Genomic DNA, 16677 nt, shown 5'->3' on the forward strand with positions numbered 1-16677 from the left:
TGTTTAGTTGTCAGGCCAAGAGGGGGCTGCAGCCCCTTCTCTCTCCAGCATCAGGTCCCTTCCCTGTTTCACAGAGTGGTTAACACCTCCCCCCAGAGAGCCACACCTGGGCAAAGGGATCACTGCTAAGAAGTCATTCAATGCCGAGAGGTTATCCAGCCGTTAGGTGTCCAGCTCCCTTCTGCTGGGGAGGAGGAAGTGCTTGGAGGGAGTGGGGAGAGAATAGCTGAGAGCCCTGACTATGTGGGAGAGATGGTCCAGACAGACAAAGGTTATGCTCAAGCTAGGCCCTGAGGCCAGGGTTCTGCCCACCCAGCTGATCCCCCGGGACCAAGTGCCAGGGCTCCCGGCTGGTCCTTGGTTAGATCTGGCCCTGCCCCTTCCCACTGCCCAGGCCCATTGCTGCCTTGTGGCCTGTTCTGCACTCCAGGGGGGATATAACCATCGGCAACAGGCCCATAGCTCCGGCCGGGTCCAGGCTTCATCCTACAGGCTGACCGAAGCTCCCAGAGCCCCTCAGCAGTGCCCACCTGCTCCCTGTGGACCTCCCCAGGTGCTGAGCTGACCTAGACCTTTCTCTCGGGTGGCAGGTGTCCTGGCGGGCTGTGTTCTGGGGTCTTGGACTGCAATTTGTACTCGGACTCGTCGTCATCAGAACAGAACCGGGGTTCATTGCATTTCAGTGGCTGGGCGACCAGATCCAGGTGTGTACATGGGGTGTAGCTGCCCGGGCGTCTTGGGTTGCCGGGGATGGAGGAGAAGCCTCTGCACTGGAGGGAGGTGGCCTGGACTGTGACCAGGTGGTGGGTGTGTGGGGGCCCCCAGACCCCTGGGCAGTGGGAGGCTGGGCAGCACAGCTGCTGCTTCCCTCAGGCCTGGTCCCACCTGCCCAAACAAGCAGTCCTTTCAGAGGGTGGCCTGATGTGGAAGAGAATCTCAAAACAGGAAGGTTCCTAGGATACCCAGGCCCAGGGCTTATTGCCCTCGGTCCTCATCAGGAAAGGAACTTACAATAGTTAAAAATGCTTTAAAAATTGAAAGTGATTTGGTTTATATAAGTCACTCAGTCATGTTTGACTCTGCAACCCATGGACTGCAGAACGCCTGACTTCCTTGTCCTTCACTACCTCCCAGAGTTTGCTCAAACTCATATCTATTGAGTCCGTGATGCCTTCCAACCATCTCATCCTCTGTCGCCCTCTTCTCTTCCTTCCCTCAATCTTTCCCAGTATCAGGGTCTTTTCCAACAAGTCAGCTCTTTGCATCAGGTGGCCAAAGTATTGGTGTGTATGTGTGTTTAAAAATAATATTTGGCTTGTTGAAGTTACACTTTTAAAATTTCATTTATTGTGATGAAATCACATAACACAAAATTTATCATTTTAACCTTGTTTTTTGCATTTTAACCATTTTTGAGTATCATTAAGTTCCTTCACATCATTGGGCAGTCATGATTTACTTCTTAAAATATCAGTTATGGAGGATGCAAGGTTGATCCTATACTCATCCCTCTCTCACTATCTTGAATTTCCATGCACTCTCTACAGGGAGGGCTTCGGGTGGGACAGGGAGAACCCACATGTCCAGGCTCTGCCCATGTCCTCCCGCTGGCCACACCAAGGGTGTCGTGATGGAAAAAGACACTTGCTGCTCTGGGCGTGCATGCTCAGTTACTCCAGCTCTTTGCAACCCAGTGGACTGTAGCAGGCTCCTCTGTCCATGGGGTTCTCCAGTCAAGAATACTGGAATGGGTTTCCATGCCCTCCTCCAGGGAATCTTCCCTACCTTGGATAGAACTGACATCTCTCTGTCTCCTGCATTGGCAGGTGGGTTCTTTACCACTAGCGCCACCTGGGAAGATTGCTGCTTTGGGCACAGCCCTCATTTTATAAACGGGAGCATTGAGGCCCTGGCAACAGAAGTGACTTGGCCTGCAGTCACAGTCCATGTTTTGGGCCTAACTACAGGGCTCTTAAAGAAGTATGGCCAGATTGTAACACCAAGGCCAGGAGCCTGGAGTGGGACAGGCTGGGGCTGGGCCCTCAGTGGGGAGGCACAGGGGCACCACCTTTGACTGCCTTCTCCAGGCAGTTCACTGTTTGCTTCCTCCTCTGTCTCTTCTTCAGTGTTCTTGTCCCAACAACTCTCATCTCAGAGTACTTCTTTACAATTTGGCGTCTCTTCTGGAAGATGTACTCAGAAGGAGCAAGTGTGGCTTTAATGACACACATGGTCCCCCTGCTGTAAGGCCACGGCCTGGGGGCTCATCCTGCAGCCTCCAGGTCCTTCTCTTCTCTTCTGGGCTGCCGGGAAGGCATGAGCAACATGCGAGGCTTCTCCACGTCACCCCAACCTGGTTCCCTTGCTGCTGCTTCTTCCTTCCGCCCTTCTTGGCCTCACTCCCGGGTTTGGTTTTGTTTGTTTTCTCCTTTCAGATATTCCTGAGCTACACTGAGTCCGGCTCCAGCTTCGTGTTTGGGGAGGCTCTGGTCAAGGATGTCTTTGCCTTTCAGGTCAGCTTGACTCTTGGCTCACAAAGCATTTAGCAGCCTCTGCCGGGTGCCTCTAGCTAGTGGGGCATCCAAGCCCAGTCCAGTGGAGGGGGAGGGCTCCTGCTGGTGGAGCCCAGCTACTGAAAGCTAATGAGGCTTAAACCTTGGGGTTCTGGGGGAGGGGCCTGGCAATGTGCTCACCTGGGGGTATGTTTTCAGTATATTTTGGCAAACTTGCAAAAGTAAGATATATCTGTATTATTTTCCTAAAAAATGAATCCCCCAATAGTAGAATTGCTGGGAGGTTGAGGATGAGAAAAGTAGGTGGAGACATGTAGATGGCATCTGCTGTGACCTTAGCCCCTGACATGCTACAGGGACATATGATCCTCTCGTGGGCTCCTCCTTCAAGGCCCCTCCCAAGCCACCTCTGCCAGGAAGCCTGCCCTGATTAGTTGCAAGCTCTAAGTCCTTCCTCTGGATTCTCCTAGACCTACAGTCCCTCCCTCCCTCCTTTCAGCAAATGTGTATTATGTGCCTTCCACAGTGCAAAATATGTTTTTAAAAAATTTTTACTGGAGTATAGTTGCTTTACAGTATTATGTTAGTTTCCACTGCATAGCACAGTGAATCAGCTATATGTATACATATATCCCCTCTTTTGTGTATTTCCTTCCCATTTAGGTCACAACAGAGCGCTAAGTAGAGTTCCCTGTGCTCTACAGTATGTTCTCATTAGTTATCTAGTTCATCCGTAGTAGTGTATACGTGGCAATCCCAACCTCTCCAATCTTCCCACCCTTCCTTTGCCTCCTTGGTATCCATACATCTGTTTGTTCTCTACGTTTCCATCTCTCTTTCTACCTTGCAAATAGTTCCTTCTGTACCATTTTTGTAGATTCCACATATATGCATTAATATGTGACATTTGCTTTTCTCTTTCTGACTTACAACAGTGCAAAATATTATAGAGGAAATTGAGATAAAGACTCAAAGACTATTGTGTAATTGTAGAGCCCCAACCCTATTTTTTTTTTTTTTTTTTGGTCACGCTGGGTCTTTTTTGCTGTGTGAGGGCTTCAGTAGCTGCAGCATGTGGGTTCAGTAGTTGTGGCTCCCGGGGTCTAGAGTGCAGGCTCATTGACTTAGTTGCTCCATGGCGTGTGGAATCTTCCCAAACCAGGGATGGAACCCATGTTCCCTGCATTGGCAGGTGGGTTCTTATCCCCTGGACCACCAGGATGTTCCCAGCCCTAATTTAAAACAGGGAAGCCTGTGCTGAGCATTCGATGGTGGGACTGCGTCACTGTTTCCAGGTGGAACTGTGGTTATATTTCTTCTTTGTCCAGTTGACTGCCCAGGCACCTACGTGTCTCTAGTAGGATCTCAAGTGTAGCTTCTCCACCTGCCTCACATCCAAATTGTCTCAGGACCCTGAGGCTGCTTCAGGCTTGAGTTTCACTTCCAAATGCCAGGTGGAGAGAGAGAGAGAGCCCTGGGCCTCGCTTCCCCACTAGCTGGCCCCAGTTTCTGCCCCGTTTCCATAGCAACACAGATGGGAATTGGTGCCACCCACTCCAGCATGTCCTGGACCACTGTCACCGTGGGGCTACCATGCAGGATCAGTTTCAGAGATTTTTGCTTTTCACCATCACTCAGCCGTTGTTCCCAGAGCCTCCCCATCCTGCTGAGGGTGTTGGGTCTCAGAAGCTTCCAGCCCAAGTCATGGACTTGGCATTGCCTTCTGAGCTGGTGTCAAGCCAGTTTGTGAGTCCAGATACCTCCAGCCTGCCCCCATCCCTGACTCAAGGTGTGGTCCTCTGGGAGCTTCAGTGTCTGTTGGCCCCAGCAGCTCTCTGGGAAACGTCCACTCCATCCAAGGGTTCTAGTAACATCAGCCTTGGGAGGAAAGCGAAAGGAACCAGGTTCCCGTGCTCTCAGGACAAATTTGTCCATCATGTTTTTCTGAGATCACTTCTGTGCAGGGAGATGATCAGAGGGGCAGCCTCTGTCAGCCCCTCCAAAAGTCCCCTAACACCATCGTCCTAGGGCTGAGGCTGGGAGGGACAGCTCCCTTCACATCTGCATCTCCAAGTAGGGGCCGCTCAAGGTTTCTGGGAGGAGCAGTGAAGTCCTGCTCCAGGGTGATTTGTCACGTCCACTGGACAGAGAATGGCAGTTGGTGGCTTCTCACACTTTACAAGGCAAACATACAACACTGTGCAATTCGACCTCCCCCGGCAGTCAAGTTCAAGTGTAACTGGCACCAAGGAAAGTGCCTGGGCAGTCCATTTAGGGAGAGAGTTTTAAAAACAAGGACAGTGAGAATGCCTCCTGAAGGAGGTGGTATTTGAATTGGAGCCTCAGGGCAAGAAAAAAATTGGACAGATAGAGATAAGCGGGAGGAAGGAATGCCTGGGCAATGGCGTGGAGGTGAGAAGGTGCTGGGCTGTGTAATGTGACAGGACATAATTCAGTTCAGTGGGTGTGTAAGCTGTTTGAAGGAAAAGATGGATGAGGGGATAAACTGCAAGTGTGGTGAGGCCGTATCTTTTTAAATTTTTCTTAGTCTATTGGTTGTGCTGGGTCTTCACTGCTACAAGCAGGCTTTCTCTGCCGGAGAGTGGGAGCTTCTCTCTTGCTGCAGTGCACAAGCTTCTCATTGAGGTGGCTTCTCTTGTTGCAGAGCATGGGCTCTAGGCACATGGGCTTCAGCACTTGCAGCATCTGGGCCCAGTAGTTGCGGCACACAGGCTCGGTAGTTGCGATGCACAGGGTTAGTTGCTCTGCGTGTAGAACCTTCCCCGGCTAGGGATCGAACCTGTGTCCCATGCATTGGCAGGCAGATTCTCATCCATTTTGCCACCAGGGAAGTCCTTTAAGAGTCTTAAATGCCAGGCTGAGGCACCTGGATTTTGTCCCCCAGGAGGTGAGGAGTTATTGAAGATTTTTGAGCAGGGAAAGACTTGACTGGAGCTTTGGGATGGTTGTGATTTCAATAGTAGGGAGGAAGGGTTGTAGCTGGGATGCTTGGAATAGGGGACCAGCGAGGAGGCTGCCTCACAACCAAGTGATGACTCAGGGACCACCAGACTAACACCGTCCAGAAGAGAGGCCACCATGGGGAACAAAGGCGGGGGAGGGGGAGGATACGGCTGAGGGACCTGCTGTATGAAGCTCGTCACTTAAGCTCCACATGCTGCAGCTGTGTTTGCTCTTGCATGCTTAGTCACTCAGTCATATCCAACTCTTTGTAACCCCATGGACTGTAGCCCAACAGGCTCTTCTGTCCAAGGGATTTTTCAGGCAAGGATACTGGAGTGGGTTGCCATTTCCTTCTCCAGGGGATCTTCCTGACCCGGATCAAACCCATGTCTCTTGCATCTCCTGCACTGGCACTCGGATTCTTTACCATTAGCACCACCTGTGCTTTACATTTAGCTACTTGAGGACAAAGCCTGCTTCTTATCCTTGTTGTTCTGTCGCTAAGTCTTGTCTGACTCTTTGCAACCCCATGGAGTGCAGCACACTAGGCTTCCCTGTCCTTCACTATCTCCTGGAGTTTGCTCAGACTCAAGTCCATTGAGTTTGGGGATGCCATCCAACCATCTCATCCTCTGTTGCCCCCTTCTCCTCCTGCCCTCCATCTTTCCCAGCATCAGGGTTTTCACCAATGAGTCAGTTCTTTGCCTTCAGCTGGACAAAGTATCGGAGCTTCAGCTTCAGCATCAGTCCTTCCAATGAATACTCAGGGTTGATTTCCTTTAAGATTGATTGGTTTGATCTCCTTGCTGTTCAAGAGACTCTCAAGAGTCTTTCTCCAGCACCACATTTCAAAAGCATCAGTTCTTTGACTCTCAGCCTGGTTCTTATGCTAGTGTCAGTTAACTGACCTCAAGCCCTGAAGAAACCCTGCCCAGTGCCTGGGACACTGCTTTTTGCTGAATGATGAGATGAATAAATGATGATTCTTCGGTGCACGTGGGAAGTCTCTCTGCCTGCTAGGAATGACTGGCTCTGTGAGCTCTTGGCGGAGAGTTGGGCTCCCACACAGTCAGTCTTCCTCTGGCTGAGCCACCATTCCCATGATTATGTGTTCCTGAGCAGCATGTCCTTTGGCCCAAGACCAGGGCTGAGCTCTTCTTTCCTCAAACCTCCCCAGCAGAGGCCAGAGCTTCCCAAATCCCTAGAGCCAATAACTACACACAGGCTTTGTAGCAAGCTCCAAGGCCCCTAGAAATTCAAGATGTACCACTCTGACCTGAGATTCTGGTGGAACAGAGCAGAAAAGCTTAGGAAAAGGATGTCATAAGAACAGCTACAAGTTATGGAGTGAGGACTACGTGTCAGGCACTCACTTCAAAACAGCTGGAGAAGATTCTTGAGAATCCCTTGGATTGCAAGGAGACCAAATCAGTCAACCCTAAAGGAAATCAACCCTGAGTATTCTTTGGAAGTAATACTTTGGCCACCTGATGTGAAGAGCCGACTCATTGAAAAAGATCCTGATGCTGGGAAAGACTGAGGGCAGGAGGAGAAGGGGGAAAAGTGGATGAGATGGTTGGATGGCATCATCAACTCAATGGACATGAGTCTGAGAAAACTCCAAGAGATAGTGATGGACAGGGAAGCCCAGCATGCTGCTGTCCATGGGGTCAAAAAGAGTTGGACCTAATTTAGTGACTGAACAGCAACAGTGGGGAAAATAATATCATTATCCCTTTTTTACAGATGATGATACTGAGGTTCACAGGGGGTTTTGCTTGTGCAAGTTCATAAAGCTAGTGAGTATTCGAATCAAGATTGGAACAGGTGTAATGCTCTGGCTTATTAGCTCCTGTGCCTTGATATCAGGGCCCTTTCCTTGGTAGACAGTGGAAATGAAGGGGCCCCAGACCTTGGGTCTTTGTTTTTCCCTTGGTTTAGAAGAAAACAGCATTTCTCAGGCCTATTTTGTTGCAAGTGACAGAAACTCACTTGAAATTTGCTTTAAATGGAGGAGAAAGGGAAGACTGCTTCTTGGCTCACTAACTGGAGCAAGATAGAGCTGGTGCCAGCTGAAACCAGGGCCCTGGAGTGGCCAGGCTTACAGCCCTCAGCTTCCAATCTCTGCTCATCCAGGAGTGTCAGCTTCACTCTTTCATACCAGATCTCCTCCTGGCTCCCAGCAACACCAGATACTCATGCTTACAACATGTCACCCAGAACTAGGCCAGTTCTTCTCTGCCTGCTCTAGTTAAAAAATTCCAGGGTAGGTTTCAGATTGATTTGCCTTGGATCATGTGACTGTTCTTGGCCCAATCACTAAGGCTAGGGCATGGGAAACTGGAATTGGAAGGGCAGGAATCTCCTGTTTCCACCCAAAGCTGGGGAGTCATGTGCTCTGATTGACTGAAAACCACCCTCCAAAACTCATCATTTGAAGGATTATTGCCTAGGACAAGCAGGGACTATTAATTCCCTCCTTATAGAAACAAGGCAGATAGCTTCCTGTAGGACCTGCAGCAGTTCATTTACAGGGTGCCCTTACATTCCAAGTGAGTGTCTCTTCTCTAGCACAGAAGGGTGCAGATGGCAGATACCATACCTGCCTGGGAGGAACAGCAAAGACATGGACCCTTTGATCTATAGTCCCTCCCCCTGTAAGGCGGGGCCACATTTGGGAGTTTAGGCTGTACTTCCTGAGTGGGATGCTCAGCTCCTGACTGTTATCAGTTGTAAATAACAGAGATACAACTCAAATTGACTGATTAAATGAAGCAAAAACAAACAACAAAAAAGTAAGATTCATTCTGATAATTGAGAAGTCCAGAGACTTCATGTCCTGTTGGATCTAAGTATCCAACATCACCTGGGATTTGCCTTGCTTATATCCTGGTTCTGTGTTCTTCTTTTCTTTTTTTTTTTTTAATAGAAAATGTCTCTCTCTCTTTAAATTATTCATTTATTTTTGACTGCACTGGGTCTTTGTTGCTGTGCATGGGCTTTGTCTAGTTGCAGAGAGCAGGGACTACTCTTTGTTGAGGTTCACTGAATTAGAGAGGCACAGGCTATAGGCTCTCAGGCTTCATAGTTGCAACTCCTGCTCTAGAGCACAGGCTCAATAGTTGTGGGGCTTCCCTCATAGCTCAGTGGGTAAAGAGTCTGCCTGCAGTGCAGGAGAGCTGGGCTCAATTCCTGGGTCGGGAAGATCCCCTGGAGAAGGAAATGGCAACCCACTCCAGTATTCTTGCCTAGAGAATTCCATGGACCGTGGAGCCTTGCAGGCTACAGTCCATGGGGTTGCAAGAAGTCAGACACAACAGAGTGACTAAGCACAGCACAGCACGGGCTTAGTTGCTCTTGGGCATGTGGGATCTTCCCATACTAGAAATCGAACCCATGTCCCCTGATTTGCAGGTGAGTTCTTAACCACTGGACTGCCAGAGAAGTCCCCAGGTTCTATGTTCTTAGCACTGGCTTTAGTTTTAGTCTTGGAGAAGCACTCTTGAGATTGTGGCTAAAAGATACCAGGCTTATATCCAACCAGCTTAGCAACCTTAGCAGAGAGAGAGAGAGCCTGTTTTCCACTAGCCCAGCAGGAAATCTAAGAGTGGGCTCTTTTTAGTCTGGCTTGTGGGTGTATGCCATCCTTGAACTGTAGCCAGGGAAGATACCTCAGTCTGATGTGCCAAACTTGGAGACTCAGGGCTGAGAGTGGAGTTAGAGTGGTTTCCCAAAGGAAAGTAAAACTTTGTTACCAAAGGAAGTGAGGGAGGAGACCTTGGGCTGTCCCAGCAGCAGCTGTCCTCCAGAGCACCAGTCCTAGTTCTCTCCCATTTCAGCACTGAAAGTGTCATCTTTCCAGCCTGCTGCTGCGTCCACGCCCTCCCCAGGGTTTTCCGTTCAGTTCAGTCACTCAGTCGTGTCCAACTCTTTGCGACCCCATGTATCTCAGCACGCCAGGCCTCTCTGTCCATCACCAACTCCTGGAGTTTACCCAAACTCATGTCCATCGAGTCAGTGATGCCATCCAGCCATCTCATCCTCTGTCGTCCCCTTCTCCTCCTGCCCCCAATCCCTTCCAGCATCAGGGTCTTTTCCAAGGAGTCGACTCTTCGCATGAAGTGGCCAAAGTACTGGACTTTCAGCTTCAGCATCAGCCCTTCCAATGAACACCCAGGACTGATCTCCTTTAGGATGGACTGGTTGGACCTCCTTGCAGTCCAAGGGGCTCTCAAGAGTCTTCTCCAACACCACAGTTCAAAAGCATCAATTCTTTGATGCTCAGCTTTCTTCACAGTCCAACTCTCACATCCATACATGACCACTGGAAAAACCATAGCCTTGACTATACGGACCTTTGTTGGCAAAGTAATGTCTCTGCTTTTGAATATGCTATCTAGGTTGATCATAACTTTTCTTCCAAGGAGTAAGCGTCTTTTAATTTCATGGCTGCAGTCACCATCTGCAGTGATTTTGGAGCCCCCCACCCCAAAAAGTTTGACACTGTTTCCACTGTTTCCCCATCTATTTGCCATGAAGTGATGGGACCAGATGCCATGATCTTCATTTTCTGAATGTTGAGCTTTAAGCCAACTTTTTCACTCTTCTCTTTCACTTTCATCAAGAGGCTTTTTAGTTCCTCTTCACTTTCTGCCATAAGGGTGTTGTCATCTGCGTATCTGAGGTTATTGATATTTCTTCCGGCAATCTTGATTCCAGCTTGTGTTTCTTCCAGTCCAGCGTTTCTCATGATGTGCTCTGCATATAAGTTAAATAAGCAGGGTGACAATATACAGCCTTGATGCACTCCTTTTCCTATTTGGAACCAGTGTGTTGTTCCATGTCCAGTTCTAACTGTTGCTTCCTGACCTGCATACAGATTTCTCAAGAGGCAGGTCAGGTGGTCTGGTATTCCCATCTCTTGAAGAATTTTCCACAGTTTCTTGTGATCCACACAGTCAAAGGCTTTGGCATAGTCAATAAAGCAGAAATAGATGTCTTTCTGGAACTCTCTTGCTTTTTCCATGATCCAGCGGATGTTGGAAATTTGATCTCTGGTTCCTCTGCCTTTTCTAAAACCAGCTTGAACATCTGGAAGTCTATGGTTCATGTATTGCTGAAGTCTGGCTTGGAGAATTTTGAACATTACTTTGCTAGTATGTGAGATGAGTGCAATCAATTGTGCGGTAGTTTGAGCATTCTTTGGTATTGCCTTTCTTTGGGATTGGAATGAAAACTGACCTTTTCCAGTCCTGTGGCCACTGCTGAGTATTCCAAATTTGCTGGCGTATTGAGTGCAGCACTTTGACAGCATCATCTGCCAGGATTTGAAATAGCTCAACTGGAATTCCATCACCTCCACTAGCTTTGTTCGTAGTGATGCTTCCTAAGGCCCACTTGACTTCACATTCCAGGATGTCTGGCTCTAGGTGAGTGATCACACCATCGTGATTATCTGGGTCATGAAGATCTTTTTTGTGTGTGTGTGTGATCTTTTTTGTACAGTTCTTCTGTGTATTCTTGCCACCTCTTCTGCTTGTCTTTCCTCCCTTTCTGGGGCTTCCCTGGTAGCTCACATGGTAAAGAATTCACCTGCAGTGCAGGAAACTTGGGTTTGATCCCTGGGTTGGGAAGATCCCTTGGAGAAGGGAATGGCAACCCACTCCAGTATTCTTGCCTGGAGAATCCCCTGGACAGAGAAGCCTAACAGGTTATAGTTCATGGGATTGCAAAGAGCCGGACAGGACTGAGTGACTAACACTTTGACTGTTACTTTCTTCCCTTTCCAGAATAATTTACACATACCTGCTACTTGCATCTCTCCCTGAATTACACTTTAGAACCAGGGGTTCAGAGACCATTGGGCTAAGAGGGAGTGCTGTGGACTTCAGGCCTCCCCTTTATATCACAGATGGTCAGACCACACTACAGAGAGGCGCAGTGACCTGGGCACAACTACCTAGTGGGTTAAGAGGGAGGCAGGGCTAGAACTGGGTTGTTGGATTTCTAATTAAGTGCTCTTTTCTTCCTCACACTAAGTAAAAGTCAGTGACATCAGGTCTCCCTTTTAAATACAAAAAGCATCCTTAACAACAATAGTGATAAAGTTAAAACCTATTCACAGTTGCTAAAGACTTTGAGATTGGATGTTCAGTCGAGAGAGAAAAAACAAAGAGGTGGATTTATCATTAACAAGGCTCAGCACTTTCTAGTCAAACACTAACTGTTCCCTGGCCCCTAGGATGCCCTGTCCTTCGCCCAAACTCCTGGCCAGTGTATTAGCCAGCGGCCTCCTTAGTGAAGGCAGGCCAGAATGAGGGACGAATTCAGACAGATGCTTCATGGCCACAGGACTGCCTTTCTCAACCAGATTTCCTAATCACAGAATCTCACTCACACCCTGTACTCCTGCATCCCTCTCTCTCTCTCTCTCTCTCTCTCTCTCTCTCTCACACACACACACACACACACACACACACACACACACACTTGCTGAGTGTGGGGCTTGTCCTCCAGCTGGGAGGTGGCTTTGTTAGTGCTGAGTTGAGTGGAAGACTCAAGAGCTTTCTTTCCATCCTTCCCATGAATCACGTGGCCCTAGTCTAGGGCTATTGGCCCGTGTCAGCCTGGGGAAGTCTCCAAGCTAACTCAGATTTTCAGACTCCAAGCTGCTTCCTGCTGGGCCAGGGTTCAGCCTGTCAGTTCTCCAGGAAGCCGGGTCTGCCCGGAACTCCTTCAACCCTCCATCTCCCCTGGCCCAGTTGACGTGGCAGCCACCTCCTGGCAGTAGCATCTTGATTAGTCATTCCTGCTTGGCTCCGTCTCCCTTCTAGTAACTTTCCACACACATGATCACCTCTCCCCGCCAGACTCCCGCACCCTTCCTGGCCGGTCAGGAGCGCTCGCTCACTCCTTCCTTTCCTGTCGCTCCAGCCTCTGGAACATGCACACACTCACTAAGCTCAGCGGTGCTGCTGAAATGTTCTCCCCGAGGAACGCCTGGGGAGAAAGAAAACATTTTCATCTTCCCAGGGTTTTGGGGCATCTGCCTGATGCAGCCTCTGCAGTCCCCAGTAGTCATCAATGCCAAATCTGACCCAAAAAGTCAAGTAAGATAAGACCTGGGCTACCCTGGTGGCTCAAACAGTAAAGAATCTGCCTACAAGGCAAGAGTTCTGGGTTTGATCCCTGGAGAAGGAGATGGCAGCCCACTCCAGAATTCTTGCCTGGAGAATCCTATGGAGAGAGGAGCCTCACGGGCTATAGTCCATAGGGTCCCAAAGAGTCGGACACGACTAAGACACACACACACCCACACATGAACTGAAAAGTGCCGATGGACTGAGTCATTAAGGGTCCACTGGTAACCACAGTGAGCACGGTTCCCAGAGGAGGGAATGGAAAGGAAGCGTGGTGGCCGTGGTGTCTGCATGAGCAGGAAATCAGGAGGCCTGCCCTGGTTTTCTGGCCTTGGAGCAGCTCCCTTGTGCCTTTCTGAAATGCTGGTGGTGAGGTGGACATACCAGCATTCTCCCCTGAGGGAGCTTTGGGCTTTTGTGGTTTTTCATGGTCTGGGGCTGGTGACTGGGCTCTGTCCATAGGCTTAGGCTTTGGGGGCTGGGTGGGGGGTTTTGCTGTGGGGACAGCCTCGGGAAGTCGTCAGAAACCTTGGCTCAGCTCCCTTCAGGGAGAGAAAGCAGCAGGGCCAGGTCCCCAGTGGGGTTAGTCCTGCCAGCTTTGGGCTTCTGTGGTTTGTCATGGCCTGGGGCTGGTGACTGGGCTCTGTCCCTAGGCTTAGGCTTTGGGGGCTGGGTGTGGAGAGGCTGTGGGGACAGCCTTGGGAAGTCGTCAGAAACCTTGGCTCAGCTCCCTTCAGGGAGAGAAAGCAGCAGGGCCAGGTCCCCAGTGGGGTTAGTCCTGCCTTCAGAGCCTGTTTCCAGGGAAGGAGGTGGTGTCTGCTCAGAGGGTCTGGTCTAGACTTTAGAGCAGTGGTTCTTAGAGTGTGATGTTCAGACCAGCAGCATCTGGAAAGGCCAGACTCTTGGGGCCACCCCAGACCAACTGACTCTGAAACTCTGGGGGTGGGGCTCAAAAATCTGCATTTCTCACAAATTCTCAGGTGATGCTGCTGGTCCAGGGACCACACCTTGGGAACCACTGGCTTGGAGGTGCTGTAACTTCCTTCTCCCTTGAGTAAGGGTGAGCGCTGGTACTAGTGGGCCCACAAAGCAGTGGTTAGGACTGACTCGAGGCCACTACAAACTTGGGCTCTCCCTTGGAGAGAATGCCTCTCCTTAAGACACAGAAATGAGCCTCCAGGACTGGCCCCGGGGAATAGCTCCTTAGGATCATGGAAGGTCCCTGGCAATCTGTTTAGTGGCCAGGAGGTACCTGTCTCTCTGCAGCTATGTAACCTTGGATAGGTAACCAATACCTCACAGCCTCACTGTCTCCACTGTGAAGTGAATTTATGTCAAACTTAGTTGCTTTGGGGCTTCCCTGGTGGCTCAGATGGTTCAGAATCTGCCTGTTATGCAGGAGACACAGGTTTGATCCCTGGGTTGGGAAGAGAAGGGAATGGCAACCCACTCCAGTATTCTTGGCTGGAGAATCCCATGGAGAGAGGAGCCTGACAGGCTATGGTTCATGGGATCACAAAGACTCAGACACAACTCAGAGACTAAGCTTTCACTTCTCAGTTGCTTTGAGGACCCTCGAGTCACCACACCTTGGGGACCTGGCTCATGGCAGGACTGCACAGTTCACGAGCAGCGGGGCTTAAAGGCACTTCCCTCCTCCACACGGGAGCACTGCCCAGCTGCCTGCTCTGTCTCAGCCATCTCACATCCTACAGGCCCGGGTCTGTTTCCTGGACTGGGAGGTCGTATTGGACTCAGGGACCTTATTAATTAACTAACCAACTTGCTTCTGGCTGCACTGGGTGTTTGTTGCTGCATGCTGGCTTTCTCTAGCTGCGGGAAGCAGGGGCTGCTGTCCAGCTGCAGGGCTCAGGCTTCTCACTGCAGTGGCTTCTCTTGTTGGGGAGCACGTGTTCTAGCGCACGGGCTCCGCAGATGTGACTCACGGGCTTGGTCGCCCTGTGGCATGGGGGATCTTAGTTCTCTGGCCAGGGATTGAACCTGTATTCCACTGCATTGGAAGGCAGATTCTTAACCACTGGACCACCAGGGAAGTCCCCAGGGACCTTATTTAGTATTGAATGTCCCACCTTAGAAATCACCTCTCTCCTTCACACATCATCCCTCCCCAGCCAGTCACAGCTGCCTTTCCACCAAAGATCCCCATCTCAGAGATAGAAAATGTCTCTAGGTCAATGCCTGGAGAAACCCCAGTTCTGCAGTCAGGTCCCACTGCCCCCAGGGGCCTTTTCTTCCTGGCCTGGGCCATCCATGCAAATCCTCCAGGCTGCCTAGTGGTCCCTTGCATGATGGATTGGAGAGGTGGTCCTAGATAGTACGTGATCCTCCCTGCGTTTCCCTCCAGGCGGGAGGAGAATGCCATCTCCGCCCTTGGTGTTAGGGGCGTGTCCAGCAGCCCGGCAGTCACGGGGCAGGAAGAGGGTTTCACCACCCAGTGCCTGCGTCTCCTGTCAGGTGACATCTCCCAGGCAGTGAGCTGGTGACACAGATGTGAGGGGAGCGGGTCCAGATAAAACCCGTGGCATTCATTTGGGAAGGGGAAGGGAAAACTGCCTTGGCCAGGCTTGTTTCTCTTCTCCAGGAGAGCTGCTTGGGCAGAGTCTCTGCTCTCATCCGGGACCGCACTGTAGTCCCAGTTCATTTTGAAGTGGAGCTTGAACTTGATTGCTTAATATTCTCCCTTCTGAAAAATGAAAATGATTCTTCCTCCACTCCTCACCCCTCTCTACAGCCCTCTGTGGAAAAAAAATAAAAAAGTTATTTATTTATTTGGCCGTGCCGGGTGTTGGTTGTGACGCATGGAGTCTTCTCTTCTCATTGCAGCATGCAGCATGCATGATCTTCAGCGGTGGCATGTGAACCCTTGGTTGCAGCATGTGGGATCTAGTTCCCTGACCAGGGATTCACCCCACACCTCCTGCGCTGGGGGCGCAGAGGCTTAGCCACTGGACTGCCAGGGAAGTCTGCTCAGCCCCTCTTCCTTCCCTCATGGCTAAGCTTCTCAAAAGAGTTGCTTATCCCGTGGTCTCTACCTCCTCATGTCCTTCTCCCTCCTGGGCTCCCTGATACCCAGCTTCTATGCCCATCCCCCTGACACTGCTCTCACCTAAGTCACCAGGGACCCCGAAATCGCCAGGTGCCAAGCATCCCTCGCAGTCCTTACCTTTTCCAGAGTTCTCAGATGCATGCATCCGGCACTGTTGATGGACTGTCTCCTCTAGGAAAGCTGCCCTCAGTTTCCATCGCACCCTGTCTTGGAAGTCCTCGGATCTCTCTATTTCTTCTCCGTCTCCACCACGCACCCCTCTTTCTCCCCTCACCCTCCAGGGATGCTGACCCCAGGGCCCTGTCCTCGGTCACTACTCTTGTCACCCAGGGAAGTTTCCTCAGTGAATTCCATCTGCCCCGTGGCCTCAACATGCACTCAGCCAAGGCCTGGCCCGGACCCTCCTCTGAGCTCCTGGCCCTTGCACCCCTCCTTCCACCTGCATATTCCCCAGGGATCTTGAACCCAGTGAGTGCAAATGGACCTCCCCCAAAGCCCTCCTCTGCCTGTGCTGCCCTCCCTTGAGAAGTGTCTGCCTCTTATCAGAAATTATAGAAGGTGAGAAACTGGAAATGGAGAAAGAAGAAAACAAAACGTCCACAGTCCTAGCACACGGGAGCAACTACTTTGACAATTTGGGTGTGTGCCTCCCAGCCTTCTTTCTATGCTTTTATTTTTTTTTAACTATTTTAAAATATTTGTTTATTATTTTTGGCTGCACTGGCTCTTAGTTGCGGCAAGTGGGATCTTTCGTCTTGATACCCCCGCTCATCATTGCAGTACTAGGGCTTCTCTCTAGCTGTAGCTTGGGTTCCAGAGTGAATGGGCTCAGTAATTGCAACTTGCTAGCTTAGTTGCCCCGAAGTAGGTGGGATCTCAGTTCCTCAGCCAGGGATAAAAACCCCCATCCTCTGCATTGGAAGGTGGATTCTTAAACCACTGGACCACCAGTACTTTTAATTTTCCACTTTCCCCACTTTACATTTTAGCTTAC

The 16677-nt window shown here is 50.3% G+C and overlaps 1 protein-coding gene across 4 annotated transcripts in view; it reads left to right on the forward strand.

Moving 5' to 3' along the window:
* SLC28A1 (solute carrier family 28 member 1) overlaps nucleotides 1-16677 on the forward strand; it is an 80189-nt gene that overhangs the window by 19613 nt on the left and 43899 nt on the right. For 3 of the 4 annotated variants that reach the window (XM_069560386.1, XM_069560382.1, XM_069560388.1), the window contains exons 7-8: nucleotides 591-704; nucleotides 2436-2513. In XM_069560386.1, coding sequence (XP_069416487.1) covers nucleotides 591-704; nucleotides 2436-2513 — 192 coding nt within the window. The remainder of the gene's footprint in view (nucleotides 1-590; nucleotides 705-2435; nucleotides 2514-16677) is intronic. The other variant, XM_069560387.1, reaches the window with a different exon arrangement.

Source organism: Ovis canadensis, chromosome 18 (assembly GCF_042477335.2).
Source record: "Ovis canadensis isolate MfBH-ARS-UI-01 breed Bighorn chromosome 18, ARS-UI_OviCan_v2, whole genome shotgun sequence".
Classification (NCBI taxonomy): Eukaryota; Metazoa; Chordata; class Mammalia; order Artiodactyla; family Bovidae; genus Ovis; species Ovis canadensis.